This window comes from Myxine glutinosa, chromosome 7 (genome assembly GCF_964187855.1).
Source record: "Myxine glutinosa chromosome 7, kmMyxGlut1.1, whole genome shotgun sequence".
NCBI lineage: Eukaryota > Metazoa > Chordata > Myxini > Myxiniformes > Myxinidae > Myxine > Myxine glutinosa.
Genome location: NC_136267.1, coordinates 61,921,517 through 61,937,147, shown reverse-complemented (window position 1 = coordinate 61,937,147; position 15,631 = coordinate 61,921,517). Strand labels below are relative to the sequence as shown.

Sequence of the window (15,631 nt, the reverse complement as noted above, 5' to 3'; positions counted from 1 at the left end):
TACATATCCCAATGCACCACGAAGTTGGATTTGTTACCATTTAAAGTCATGCCCTCGAAAGGGGAAGAGGAGGGGAATGAATGGTAGAGGAATGAGAATGTTGAACGAAGAAATCAACAGCTACTACTTGAATACAATAACATAGTTCTTACAACAACTTCTTCTTCTTACGTTTGCAACACAATGCTGTTTGAAAGCATCATTGGCTGAGGGAGCAGCTGTGGCGCTGATGCAACGTCCTCTGAAAGGTTAGAGCAGGAATTTCTAATTTAGCCGAGGTACCGGCGATAGCTCGCCCACACTTCACAAAGGACATCGTAGGATCTTTATTGTCCACCACCGAATGCTGGCAGATGGGACACCCGTTTAACATCCACTCGAAAGATGACACACACACACACACACACACACACACACACACACACACACACACACACACACACACACACACACACACACACACACACAACACCCTGTCTGTGAAACATTAGGGATGACAGTTTATATATTTTATTCTCCACTTTTGTTGTTCTCTGCTTCCAGGTAATCCCATATGGCCTTGATGGGATTCATGTCCAGACTCTGCAGTGGCCATTCCAAAGCTTGGAGCACACTAGCTGCAACCATGTTCTCCAAATACTGTTTTACTATCCTGAAAGTGTGTTTTGGAACATTATCTTGTTGGAAAATTATTTCTAATGTGATTAAATAATTTCCACTCGGAAATGGTGCTGCAGTTTCTGCTCAAGTACTTATTTTTGTGAACATCCCATTGATTTTTCCTGAACCAAAAACTGAGACAATTCCAGATAGTCACAGAGCCAGCCTCGCATTTAACAGTAGGAAAAACATTGCATGTCATAACGCTCTCACGGTCTTCGGCGTACGAACTGGCATCTCTTAGATTCCAAAAGTCCAAACCGATTAATCTGACCAGAGTACCATATTTCATGATTCAGTCACCCAATTTTGGTGTTGCCTTGCAAATTTCAGTCTTTTCATCTTATTCTGCAGTCTCAGACTGATTAACGAATTTGCAACCTTTATTGTGATTTCTTGTAATTTGCATTAATGTAACTGGTGTTGATTACTTCAATAATTAATTTATCATTTACTGTGCAAAAATCCACAAACTGTTTCCTGCATTTTTTCTTTGTGGTAAGTGGATATTACAAGCACATGATAATATAATATGTATAGCAAAAATAGAACCTTTTCAATTTCCGAATATTTTTATATACTTAAATATTGACTGTGATATCGACCTATATTGCACAATTCTAACTTCCCCCAAATACTTAATGGGTAATATCACCACAAAAGTGAGAATATGGGCCCACAAAGCAAACGACAAAGAGGTGAGCTCAGTAAAGGTAAGATTGTGTGAGCCGGAGCGAGTGCATGGTGCGAGAGGGAGCATGCCGGGCTTGGGGAAAATAAAGAACCCGGGGGTTCTTGGAGTGCTGAGTGTGAGTGCAACGGAGTGTGTGTGCCAGGAGCGTGCAGAATGCATGAACAAGCGGCAGGATATCCCGCCAAGCAATGTTTACTGTGTGAATGATGGGATATCCCATGAAGCAATGTTTACCGTGTGAATGATGGGATATCCCATGAAGCAATGTTTACCGTGTGAATGGCGGGATATCCTATGAAGCAATGTTTACCGTGTGAATGATGGGATATCCCATGAAGCAATGTTTACCGTGTGAATGGGCGGGATATCCTATGAAGCAATGTTTACCGTGTGAATGATGGGATATCCAATGAAGCAATGTTTACCGTGTGAATGGCAGGATATCACATGAAGCAATGTTTACTGTGTGAATGGTGGGATATCACATGAAGCTATTCACAATGTGCATGGCAGGATATCCCTTGCGTTTTATACCTATCCTGCCTCCCCCCAGGCCCTCTCCCTCCAAAAACATCTCCCGATGTCCCTGCTCTCAAATGTTGTGTTTGTGTGCTTCCTCCCCTTCTCTCCCCATCTTGTCAACCGCTCCCCTTTTTATATACTTTGTTTGCTTGTTTGTTTGATTTGTTTGTTTGATAAATGTTAGCTCTTTCACAAACCTCGACTCTGTATACAAAAAAAAGAAAAAAGAAAAAGAAAAAAAAGCTGCCATTCACAATGTGAATGGCGGGATATCCCGCAACGCTCGCTTATAGCGTGGCGAAACTATTTTTATGCGGCTGCAAAAGCCGTGAAAATGCTAAGCACAGCGCCACGAATGTCGAAGCAGGTCATGCTCGCGGCTCATAGAAGATGCTTTTTTTGCATATGTCCAGCTGCTTTGTGTGACGCTGTTGAAAGATTGGTTAAAAACTGGGTCACGCGGCTCGTGAAAATTGTTTTTTGTGCCCGTGAAAAAACCGTGAATACACGGGAACTAGGGCCGCGAATAGAGAAGCAGGTCACAATTTATCAACTGCGAATATGTGGAACCCGTGAATAGCAGGGACCGATTGTATATATTATATATGCATCTGTGTAGTGTCTGTGTTGTCACTGAACCACTCAAACTTTTTGGAAATCGTACCAAACTTACGGTATGCACCTACCTCTCCCGTGTGTATGTCCGAAGGGTTATTTATTTTTTTTGGAAAAAAAATTTGAAATTTTTTGAAAAAGGTTTTTTCAACTTAAATTGCTTATAAAAATGTAATATCACAAATATTACAAATACATTTGTGCAAAACAAATGTTTGTGTTATGATTGGTGTAAATCATGCCAACACAGCAACTCGCGTACTTATCCTCAGTTAAAACAAGCCCGTCTCAATAGCGACGTGTATTGAGGCATTTTGAATTGCACAGCGGGAGTTGTTTTTAATAATGTGGTGGTTATAGTCAGGTTCACTATGTTTTTTCATTCAAAATCATGGTAGATTAGCAAACCTATACATTTTTGGAAACGTTATTACATGGAAAATCTGAAAATCAATGTTTACATTTGCCAATTCCGACCAATTCGATTCGACCAATTCGACCAATCGACCAATTCCATTCGACCAATTCGACCATTCGACCAATTGCTTCGATCGACCATTCGACCAATTCGATTCGATTCGATTCATCGAATTCGATTGACCATTCGACCAATTCGATTTGCCAATCAATTTGACCGACCTTTGCTTGTGTGGAACGGACTGTGAAAACGATGCGGACTATATTGTCGGATACGACACACAGGACAGTGATGACGAACTCTAAATGGCATATTCTGTAATCGTGTATGTTTGATGCCATTGACTGCCTGTGTATATTTTGTCATTGACTGCCTGTGTAGATGTGAAGTTATACTGACTGCATGTGTATATATGATTTTGCTGACTGCCTGTGTATGTTTGGTGATATGAATTATTGTGACACATTTTGATGTTATTAACTGGTGTTGTTATTAACTGGAATAACCCTGGTGTTGGGCTAGCGGCTAGGGTGCCGGCTTAGGATCCTAGGATCCTGGGTTCGAATCCTGGTCGATCGCTGAATTAACGCCAGGGGGGTTGACTCAGCCTGTCATCCTTCCGAGGTCGGCTAATTGAGTACCAGCTCACTGGTAATTCCCTGTTTGTCGTTAAAGGCGGCAAAAAGGGTTGGCGTCAGGAAGGGCATCCGGCCGTAAAACATTGCTTCAAAAAGGGGACCAAAAAACAACAACAACCACGGTTCCCGAAAAAGGCCAACCACCGCTTTGCGGGGAAAAATGGCCTCTAAAGGTGGTTATATAACTGCCTGTACAAAATGATAACATGCATTTGATTATGCAACTTATCGCGAATATAAAGACAGTATTTTGCAATTCAAAACCTTTGATTCGTGTCTTACCATTCTCCATCGCACTAATTTGATACTTTCATTAGATTCCTTGTCCCTGAAAATATAGGTTTAGTATATTTTAAAAAGTTTTTAGGGTAATTAGAGGCAGAAATAGAACAAAATATGTATTTTACAGTGGCCATTTTGAAAATCCAAAATGGCCGCCATACAGGTATCTCTCCAAATGTAAACATTGATTTTTAGTTTCCTTATGCTATAACCTTTCCAAAAATGTATAGGTTTGCTAATCTACCATGATTTTGAAGGAAATATAATTTATTGACATAGTGAACCTGACTATTATGTGGTGAGGTTTTCTTAATAACATTTCATTTTCCTCTGCAGGATTGTTTAATTCTGTCAATTAATCCTGTATAATCACCTGCTTCACGGTTGCACGGTACTAGTGTTTTGGCGGGAAACCAATTTGACCTGGTTACTGTACGTGCAGGATCTTGCTGCTGTGCACTAAAGGTTTTACTGTACACTTTTTAGTTCTACCGTACCCAAGTTTTACTGCCCACTAAATTTTGCCGGACTCGAGCTGAGTCCGAGTTCTTGGCATTCAGAGTCCGAGTCCTGAAGAGTCGAATGCAAGTCTGGGTCTTCCAGAAAGTTTCACTGAGGAGAGGCTTCCGTCTGGCCACTCTGCCATAAAGCCCAGATCGGTGGAGTGTTGCAGTGATGGTTGTCCTTCTGGAAGTTTCTCCCATCTCCACACAGGATCTCTGGAGCTCAGCCAGTGACCATCGGGTTCTTGGTCACCTCTATTACCAAGGCCCTTCTCCTCCGATTGCTCCGTTTGGCCGGGCGGTCAGCTCTAGGAAGAGTCCTGGTTGTTCCAAACTTCTTCCATTTAAGAATTATGGAGGCCACTGTGCTCTTGGGAACCTTCAATGCAGCAGAAATTTTTTGTAGGCTTCCCCAGATCTGTGCCTCGACACAATCCTGTCTCTGAGCTCTGCTGGCAGTTCCTTCGACCTCATGGCTTGGTTTTTGCTCTGATATGCAGTCAGCTGTGAGACCTTATATGGACAGGTGTGTGCCTTTCCAAATCATGTCCAATCAATTGAATGTACCACAGGTGGACTCCAATCAAGGTGTAGAAACATCTCAAAGATGATCAAGAGAAATGGGAGGCACCTGAGCTAAATTTCAAGTGTCATAGCAAAGGCTCTCAATACTTATGTAAATGTGATATTTCAGTTTTTTCTTTTCAATAAATTTGCCAAACTTTCTAAAATCCTGTTTTCTCTTTGTCATTATGGGGTATGGAGTGTAGATTGATGAGGGAAAAAATGAATTTAAACGATTTCAGCATAAGGCTGCAACATAACAAAATGTGAAAAAAGTGAAGGGGTCTGAATACTTTCTGAATGCACCATAAATGGGCATCTTGTTTGAAAAATTGGGTAGCCTTTCTAGCGTCATTATCAGAGTAATTATGTTATGAACAAAAACTCTAGCTTTGACTCGATGAATTTGTCCGTTGTGACCAATAATGAAATATATGTACCCTCTCCTCTGTGAGCCTTATTATGGATGCGTCCCTCACCGGAAAATCACCTAGTGTCTCCTGCTTGGTTTGTACTTCTTGGGCAAGCTCCTGGAGACTCCGGCACATGGCGATCGAGGTGGGTGTGGGCAGTCGGTGTGCAGACTGGGCCCAACAGCAGGGCAGGACGCTGTTGGAAAGCTGCCGGCACAATGGACACGTGAACTCGCCCTTTTCCAGAGCATAGGTTGGGAGAGCTTGATCATTCTAGGGAAGACAATGAGCAGGAAAGTAAATGTACGATGTTGGAAATAAGAACCACAGAGCATATTATCGTGAATATTCTTATTAATCCCAGGAATTATTGTCTGCAGGGTAACTTCATTGAAAAGCCAATTTTTCAGTGCTGTAGGTTGTCATGCCGTCTGGCTGACATGATTGTTATTTTGCACATTTGTAAAAAATGATGCTATTTATTCAATAGCCAAGAAATATGAGAGAGAAAAAAAGATAAGGATGACAAAGAACACTGCCATGCCAAAAGTTTATTTTAAGAAAGTGAGTGATTAAAAACAAATAAATCAAAAGGATAGACATAGCGAATGAGGAAAGAAAAGTCAAACTAATCTTTCTTAATAAATCACAGCGATATGGGATCTGGCGTGGCACGTAGGTGTGACGTCACAGTTGTGTTTGAAGAATGCATAACCGCTACTGAACCAAAACGATGCCCTTTTCACCATTCCATGCTGAAATAAATGCAGCAACGAGCATTTCTAGGACTACATAATTATACTTGGCCAATGGGTATCAAAACTATTACATAGTGTATTAAGTCTATGAAGGGTCAACGCCCTGTAGTGGTTTCAGCTTGCGTACAAGGCTAACAACATGCATGATTTTTTTTAGTGTGGGGTAAAAGTGGAGGTGAGCAGCACCGGTTGACATGAAGAGCATTTCAGTGTCTGTACGAAACTGCCCTGGAAGCCATTTTGGAGTCGACCATGAAGAGTGAACTGGCACCACAGGCCACGTTGGCATAACTTGTCAGGCAAGCAGAAAACCATCTTCTCCGAAAGTCATGAATACGTCGCCTGGGTTTTTCTCGAGAATCTTATAGCACCGCAGCAATTGTGATGGACAGTTTACAGGTGTTTACAATTAAAATGTTTAGCAATGCTGCCTTCACAGTTGGATTTGACCTGCAACCTCTCACGGTATCAGTTCAGTTTCCTCACCACGTGGTTTGTTTTTAAAAGTTTGGTCAGGCAATTTATGAAAAGATTTCTCAATGTTTTTGATCGCATATTCCATGGGCTTATGTGCCATATATAGTAAGTTGTAGGTATTGTAATGGTATATAAAAAAGAGGCAATACAAGATAAACCAGATACAAGATAAACCAGATGCAGACCAATGTAATATGTGAATACACCCTATCTGAATCTGGTCGGTCGGCGGTTCGATTCAGATCGTGTCCGAGTCATTTTGGCCATTAACCAAACACTGAAAATTGTACGTGCTGCTTACTTGCTTGACACTCGGCATTTAAAGAACAAGCAGACAAACAGGTTTCAGCTGGCTGTCGTAAGGGAGTTAGTTCCCAACAGGGTGTGGGATATTTCAAAAGGAGTTTGCTAGGAATGGCCTTTGACGTAATATTTGATGTAATCAATGTAATATATGAATGAATTGAATGATCGTTTTAAGGCAATTTTCCCCCGCTAGAGCGGGGGTTAGCCTTGCGGGCCCCATGCCAATCATGGTTCCCTGTTTGAGGCAATGTTTTTATGGCCGGATGCCCTTCGTGACGCCAACCCTTGGTCGCCTCTTACGATGTGCAGGGATACAGTGTACCTATTCTAAACCGGGGTACAGTGCACTGGAACCATGATTGGGGGGGGGTACAGTGCACTGGAACCATGTCTGCTTGGAACCGGGGTACAGTGCACTGGAACCATGTCTGCTTGTTTCAGATACAGTGCACTGGAGGTGCCATATGAATACATTATGTAATTTTTGTTTAATTGAAATTTACCCCAAACAAGGCTGAGAGCCACTAAATGTGAAGCACTACGAAGAAAGTGAAGAAGAAGAAAAACTGGTAAAACCTTCACCTAGTCCTGAAACAAGAAAACGTGTTCACAGGACCCATTGTACAGGAGGGGGTAACTAGGCCAGGCAGAAATATAAATTTTCCTACCCCCATTGAGTGTTTTTTAGGAGGTGCCATCTCTGTACTGGATGGCCGTTGGCTTCTATCAGGAGTTCACCCATCCTTTGTCAGGTGTTGTTTTTAGTCCTGGCAGGGTTCCACAATAACCCTTCCCACTAGCAAAGCCAGTGAGCGGTGTCGGTTTAGTCGCCGACAACCCGATCAATGTAATATGTGAATACATGTCCAAGCACATGTGATTTATATGAATGAATGATCGTTTTAAGGCCATTTTCCCCGCTAGAGCAGGGGTTAGCCTTGTGGGCCCCATCACAATCATGGTTCCCTGTTTGAGGCAATGTTTTTATGGCCGGATGCCCTTCCTGACGCCAAACCTTGGTCACGCTCTTACGATGCGCATGGATACGGTGTACCTATTCTAAACCGGGTTACACACCGGGATCATTCATCCCAGCAAGCTGGTACTCAATTTGCCGACCTCGGAAGGACGACAGGCTGAGTCAACCCCCCTGGCGTTAATTCAGCGATCGATCGGGATTCGAACCCAGGATCCTAGGATCCCAGGCCGGCACCCTAACCGCTAAGCCAACACCAGGCTTTATGTGATTTATAAATAAACTATATTTCAGAGATATCTGAAATGTGAATTGTCGTTGTCCTTTGGTGGTTGCCTGGAATAGTATCACTGCAGGACCTGGTTAAACAACATTATGGGTTCAAGATTCCATTGCAGCCATCCATTTTTCTGTTAGCCATTACATGTTACCCCCATTCTAAAAAAACCTGGTCTAAACCCTGACACCCTAAACAACTTCAGACCCATCTCCAACCTACCCTTTCTGTCAAAAGTTTTGGAACGCGCTGTAGCCACTCAACTCAAACATCATCTCTCTGCCAATAACTTGTATGAAACATTCCAATCCGGATTCCGCTCCAACCACAGTACTGAAACTGCTCTCCTCAAAATCACCAACGACCTTCTCCTCTCCTCTGACGCTGGCAACCTCAACATTCTCGTCCTCCTCGACCTCAGCGCTGCCTTTGACACCATCGATCACACTATCCTCCTCACCCGACTTGAATCCACCTTTAACGTCACCGGCACTGCCCTCTCTTGGATTAAATCATACCTCTCTGACAGATGCCAGTTCATCTCCATCAATAACTGCAAATCCCCCACTGCTCCCCTCCCCCAAGGTGTCCCCCAAGGTTCAGTTCTTGGCCCCCTCCTCTTCATCCTTTACCTGTCCCCGCTCGGTCACTTAATCCGCCGTCATGGTCTCCAATTCCACTGCTTCGCCGATGACATCCAGCTTTTCATCTCCACCAAGTCCGTCTCCACCGACACCCACTCTATCCTGACAAACTGCATCACTGAAATAAAATCCTGGCTTCAAATCAACTTCCTCAAGCTTAACTGTGATAAATCTGAAATAATCATCATTGGCCCAAAAACGCTCACAAAATCCACCCATAACTTTGCCCTCAACATCGACGGTATCCCAGTATCCACCTCCCCTCACATCCGGAATCTTGGCGTCATCTTTGACCAAACCCTTTCCTTCGACAAATACACTAAACAGATCACAAAGTCAGCCTTCTTTCACCTGAAAAACATTGCCCGTCTCCGCTCATCCCTCTCCTCCACGGCTGCAGAAACCCTCATCCACGCCTTCATCACCTCCCGTCTGGACTACTGCAATAGCCTCCTCTATGGTTCACCCTCAAAAATCACCAATAAACTCCAATACATTCAGAACTCCGCTGCCCGTCTACTCACTCATTCCCGGACCCGTGACCACATCACCCCCGTCCTTTACAAGCTTCACTGGCTCCCCATCCCCCAGAGAATCCAGTACAAAATCCTCCTCTTGACATACAAAGCCCTCCATAACCTGGCCCCATCCTACCTGGCTGACCTCCTCTCCAGACACACTCCCACCCGCAACCTCCGCTCTGCTGGTACCAACCTCCTGACCCCCTCCATCCGGACCAAATTCAGATCCTGGGGGGACAGGGCCTTCTCCATCGCTGCTCCCACCCTCTGGAACTCACTACCTCACACCATCAGAGACTCCTCCTCACTCACCACATTCAAAACATCACTAAAGACCCACCTGTTCAACGCTGCATTCAACATTCAACCCACAGCATTTAACCCCTGACTATCTCTTCTCCTTCTCCCTCCTTTTGCTTTAAATATTTCCCTATTGATTCTTGTCTTGTCTTTTTGATTCTTGTCTTATATATATGCCGTATATCGCTGCTGTTTGTTTTCTTGATTCTTGTCTTTTTGCAATTGTTGTTTTCATGTATTGTTATGCATTATGTTTTCCACTCTGTCAAAGCGCCTTTGGGCTTCTGGAAAAGCGCTATACAAAATAAATGAATTATTATTATTATTATTATTACCAACTACCTGCATCTTGATGTCCTCGAAGCATTTAGCACGCGATAATGCAACATATAATTGACCATGGCTGAAAACAAGAATGACAAGTTGGAATTTGTGTTATTCAAGATTTAAAATATTAATATTTTTATACTTTCTCGTATCAACATGCATTACCTCCATGACTATTTTCTTTGTTGTGCATGGATTGCAATCAAAATGTACCATTCTTTCATTATAAATAACACATTGTTCAGTCTTCAAATGTACATACTGTAAGGGAGTTAGTTCGACCTCCGTAAGTCCTCTTGAGTGTACGAAATATTATCAAGTTTTATAAAAGTTTGTGAATAAGTGTATTATTTATCTCACACATAACTGCTCATACAAAGTGTTTAATTCATAGTCAATCCCTTGCTCTGTTCTCTTCCCAGCTCCGGGGAAAGTTAAGGGATGAGATAGGTCTTCAAAACACTTCATCATCTCATTATGTAGTTCCCTTCAAACTGATTGAAGTTCTGGAAAGGTTTATTTCATATATTATTCCATTCTTTGTGATATTCAACAAATACAAACACACAAAACAAACAAACAAACAAACAAAAACACACACACACACACACACACACACACACACACACACACACACACACACACACACACACACACACACACACACACACACACACACACACACACACACACACACACACACACACACACACAAGAATATAGATAATGGATATAGTTAATTGACTGTCATACACATGTCGCAGAGGTATAGCTCAGATATGTGATTCGCCATAAGTTGCTTCAAATAGGAAGTCAAGTGCACACATCCATATATATGAGTGTAATATGATATGGTATTTTAATAACATCAAATTTATTTACACATAATTAAATGAATTGAACTCGTTTAAAAAGCTCATCAGTCTCTCGGTTCGTTTCATTATTCCAATGCAAATGTTTCATTCATCAGTGATGGATTCAGTCGCAAACAGTTAGATCATTTGGATGAAATGAACAGGACGTTGATCTAGGTATGCTAACTGCTGTGGAAAGCGAGGAGAAGCTGCCATTTTGGACATTAGCCCTTCATCTGAGCAAAATGGGCATGGAACATTCATTAGCTATCTAATAGAATAACAGGTTATGAAACAACATTCCTTTGCATAACAATATTCAAAGCCGGCAAATAAGACATGGCATCATCAATGAGCACAGCAAAGGGAAAGTTTGGGAATGTAACTTCCAGCCCTGTTTATCCTTATTCAACTGTTGAAATGGACTCGATGAGGCCAAACCAAAATGCCAGTGAAGATATACGATTGGAGCTCCAAAATGCAGTACCCCGTTCAATGCTCGTCAACCTCCGAAGCCGCAAAACGCCCATTGATCACGGGCACACACCTCGCTAATAGTAGGTACAGAAGGGAATGGAGGCTGGAAAGTACTGGTCTGATGCTTTTCTTCCAAGCACATTCCCACAGCCACATAAGAATAGTGTTGGTTGCGCAACCCAGAAATGTCCATTCAACAATGGTGCCACAACCTCAGAGCCAATCACAACTCAATCTCAAAGACCAATTGCAACCACAAACGAGAGTGTATCAAATTGAGAAGTGCTATGCAAGGATAGTTTGTGGACCTTTCAAGCACCGGCAATCGTATCCACGCATGCTGCACTGTGCAAACACAACCCTTGGTTTGCGCTAAAAAATGCAGCCCTGCATAGATCCACAGATTTCAGCGCACAGCGCTGTTATCTCAGCCACCACCTGCTTTATTACCAAGTCTGCCTCCGGCACTGTGGTATTACAGAATCAATCATGTTTAGCAGAAAGACAATCCTGAGGCACGATGCTCAGCTGATACTAACAGCAGCCATTACGTTGAAAAAAAGTTACTTTCAGGCAAGGTTATGTTATTGGACGTCGAAATATGATCGAATGCCTCCACTGGCAAAAATCCAGAACCCAAATAAAATGCAGCGAGGCGAAACAAGGGCAGTGCAGAGCGTAAAACATACCAGGAAGTTCTCATTTAGACCTGCAAATTGAGTCAGGCCTCACAAACGGTCATGCAAAACATGACTATTACATAAAGTCATTCAGGCAAAGAGGCCAAACGAGATCACATTTGCACAACACGGCACTCACAAGGCTGAACTTTCCTAAAGTTTTCCAGGAAGCAGAGGAATGCTTTTGGAAAGGTCTGACATATTTACAATAACTCAAAAGTTGGAATCCACATGATAAAAGTCCTTGTTACCAGTTATAACCTGCATGGGGACAAGTCAGCAAAGGATGGCAGATATTTTTCCCGAAGGTAAATGGAAAGAATAATATCTCAAAAGATACCATTCAGAAATAAATTGCAAATGTGATTAAAAACAAGACCGAAAGTCTAACAACGGAGTAGCTAGGCTTGTTTGATACTTTAGTTGAAGAGGATAGTATGACCTGGGTGGGGATACCAGTTAACAAATATTAAAGTATTAAATTGTTTTGACTTCAGGCATGGACAGCTGGTTCGTGAACGAATTGGGTAAAAAACAAACAAACAGCGAATGGCAAACGATGAACCAGTAAATTCCACTTTCCTGTGCCACTTTCAGTCGAACGTCAGGCAGGTTCTCTATATTTTCATTCATTCATTCATCATTCATCATTCCAATCACCAATTAATACTATGGTATTAATAAATCAAAATATAATGTTAAATCACGATTGCATTGAGATATTATAAAACCAGCGAACAGTCATCATCTGTTCACTTCTGGATTCGGGAGCAAGGTCCGTGTTGATCGCATTTCAAAATCACAATTGTATTGAAGAATTTCTGAAAACTCCGACCAACCTTCCGACACCAGTTGGGACCCCAAAACGTTCCACAGCAGGTTATTATATTTCCTTTTAGTAAAATATGCAACTGTAATGGTTACTAAACAAGATCCCCTGTAATGTGACCAGATCCTCAGCCCTGATTGGTGTACGTTTGTGGGGACATACGGACAGACAAACGCTGTTCTAGACGGCATTGCCATCTGGGCGACACCATAAAAAAGCAATTAATTGTAGTTGGATTCTAGGCACACCACCGGTCAAAAGTTTTTGAACACCTCAATTTTTCCAGTTTTTATTGAAATTTATGCAGTTTAATGTCTCAATGTACACTCTGAAATTAAGCATAGAACAAATAAACAATTGGAGATAAAAAAGAAATCATAGAATCATTTTGTTTAACAAAATTTAATTTAAATTTTTGACTCAGCAAAGTAGCCACCTTTTGCAGATATAACCGCCGAACACACTCGTGGCATTTTTTCTACAATGGAAATCAAATATTGTTCGGGAAGTTCTTCCCAACACTGTTGCAGAAGTTCCCACAAATGTGTTGCACTTGTAGGTTGCTTTGCTTTCACCCTTCTGTCCAGTTCATCCCAAACCAGCTCGATGGGGTTTAAGTCTGGAGACTGTGCTGGCCATTCCATGATTTGAAGCCTACCGTCTTGTTCTTTTCCTCGAAGGTAGTTTTGACAAAGCCTGAAGGTGTGTTTAGGGTCATTATCTTGCTGTAGGATGAACCCCTGACCAACTCGGTGCATTCCAGAGGGTATTGCATGGCGCTGCACAATGCTGTGGTAGCCCTTTTGGTTCAGGGTGCCAGTCACTCTGTGCAAGTCGCCGACTCTGGATCCAGCAAAAGAGCCCCAGATCATCACGCTTCCTCCTCCATGTTTGACAGTTGGTGTCACACACTGAGGAACCATCCTTTCGCCTCTGCGATGGCGTACAAAACCCCTTCGTGATGAACCAAAGATTTCAAATTTTGATTCATCGGTCCATAATACCATCTTCCAGTCTTCAGTCGTCCACTGGCGGTGCTTCATGGCCCAGGCAAGCCACTTTTCCTTATTTTGCCATCTTAGCAATGGCTTTCTTACTGCCACTCGACCTGTCAAACCTGCAGCTCAAAGTCTTTTCTTCACAGTTGAAACTGAGACTTGCTTACTTTGACCAGTGTTAACCTGTGCTTGAAGCTGTTGTCATGTGAGCCGCCTATCACGCAAGCGGTTGCTCTCAGAAACTTGTCTTTTGATTCTGTGGTGGCTTTGGGTCTGCCAGACCTCTTCCTGTCAGACTTTCCTCCAGTTCCCAAGTGCCTTTTGATGGTGTAGGAAACTGTACTCACTGACACCTTGGCTTTCTTTGCAATGTCTCCAAAGGAAAGACATACACTTTTAAGGGTTATAATGGTCTGTCTGTCTTCCTTTGTTAATTCCCTTTTTCTTGCCATTATGATAGCAATATACTACTTCCTGCAGTGCAATATTGTCCAAATAATGCTTCAGAGGGTGAAAAAACAGTCTGTTCCAATACCGCTTTTATACAGACAGGGGGTTTGTAATCAAGTAATCAGCAGAGGTTGGGACACCTGTAGGAATTGTTTGCATCAACTTTCAAGGCTTAATTTACTTATATTGCTGCAGAACAGCTGTAAGTTGTTAACCTATTACTTGTTCCCTGAAGAAGGCCTTTTTTTTACAATATAACTGTGCAATTTACATTATTTTCCCGTTTTTGCTAACCTAAACTTTTTTGTTAACCTCAAGCAGTTTACTGCTTACCTTTGTACCATTTCAGGTTATTCACTGGACTTGAATGGCTTAAATTTCAATAAAAACTGGAAAAATTGAGGTGGTCTAAAACTTTTGACCGGTAGTTTAAGTGTTGGCTAGCAGGATGACCTAGATGTACGCACACTTATCTCCAAGCGGTCTAGCTTGGGTTTGAGTCCAAACCCAGCTATAAACTGTCATCCTGGTGCTTCACAGGCAGGGTAATTCATTAATGTGTGGGCCGTCCCTCTGATAGACGTTAAACTGGGTGTGCCTTCTGCCGGCATTAGTTGTTGGACGTTGAAGATCCCATGTCCTTCGTGAAGCGACGATCGCCACCACCATGAACAAATTCCTGCCCTAACTACTGCTGTGAAGGCAATGGCAAACCACTGAGTACAAGCCTTGCCAAAAAAAAAAGCTCGGCAGCACCAACGCTCTGTAACTGAGTATGGTACATCGGCATATAGGCAGTTGTAGCATTTAAAGCTCTCAATCAGCAGCATCCGTCAGCAATTGGTGCATTATCTCATACTTGGAAACATTCCCCACAAGGATGAGAAATTGTTACTAGCACATCTTTACACATCCCATGTTAGCCGTAGCAGCTCACATTTGAGTAAAAAAAAAACGTCTTTTTAATGCTTCAGGATCATACTGGAAAGCCAAGACAGCCAACAGTCAAATGCAGTGGCTTTGATCGCCAGCAGAAGTGGGGAAGGTCTATACCCACGATTGTCATGCAAATGAAACCGAAATCAGATACGAGTCTGTGAACAGCTTTGGGAAGCAAGGTGCACTGATGTTTTGAGCAATCACTATTCATCAGAGAAAAAAAAAAAAGGAAAGAAAAAAAACCCCTCTTTTACTTTGATGAAGGGCCAACAATTGAAACATCAGTTGCATGTGGCTTACGATGACTGTTAACAAACTTATCAGCTTTCAATTTAGAGATCCCATTGAAGTTGTTCAGAGACACAGAGTCGAAGGGTTACGAGTTGTTTGCCATTGCCTTTCCAGAATATATAAATATATATATATATATATATATATATATATATATATATATATATATATACAGTGGAACCTTGACTTACGAGTTTAATTCGTTCCGTGACCGAGCT

The 15,631-nt window shown here is 42.2% G+C and overlaps 1 protein-coding gene across 4 annotated transcripts in view; it reads right to left on the bottom strand.

The window, feature by feature from the left end:
* The window catches only part of UBR3 (ubiquitin protein ligase E3 component n-recognin 3), a 359,661-nt gene that overhangs the window by 121,140 nt on the left and 222,890 nt on the right, over nt 1–15,631 (bottom strand). For all 4 annotated transcript variants that reach the window (XM_068122446.2, XM_068122447.2, XM_068122448.2 and 1 more), the window contains one exon: nt 5,376–5,582. In XM_068122446.2, coding sequence (XP_067978547.2) covers nt 5,376–5,582 — 207 coding nt within the window. The remainder of the gene's footprint in view (nt 1–5,375; nt 5,583–15,631) is intronic.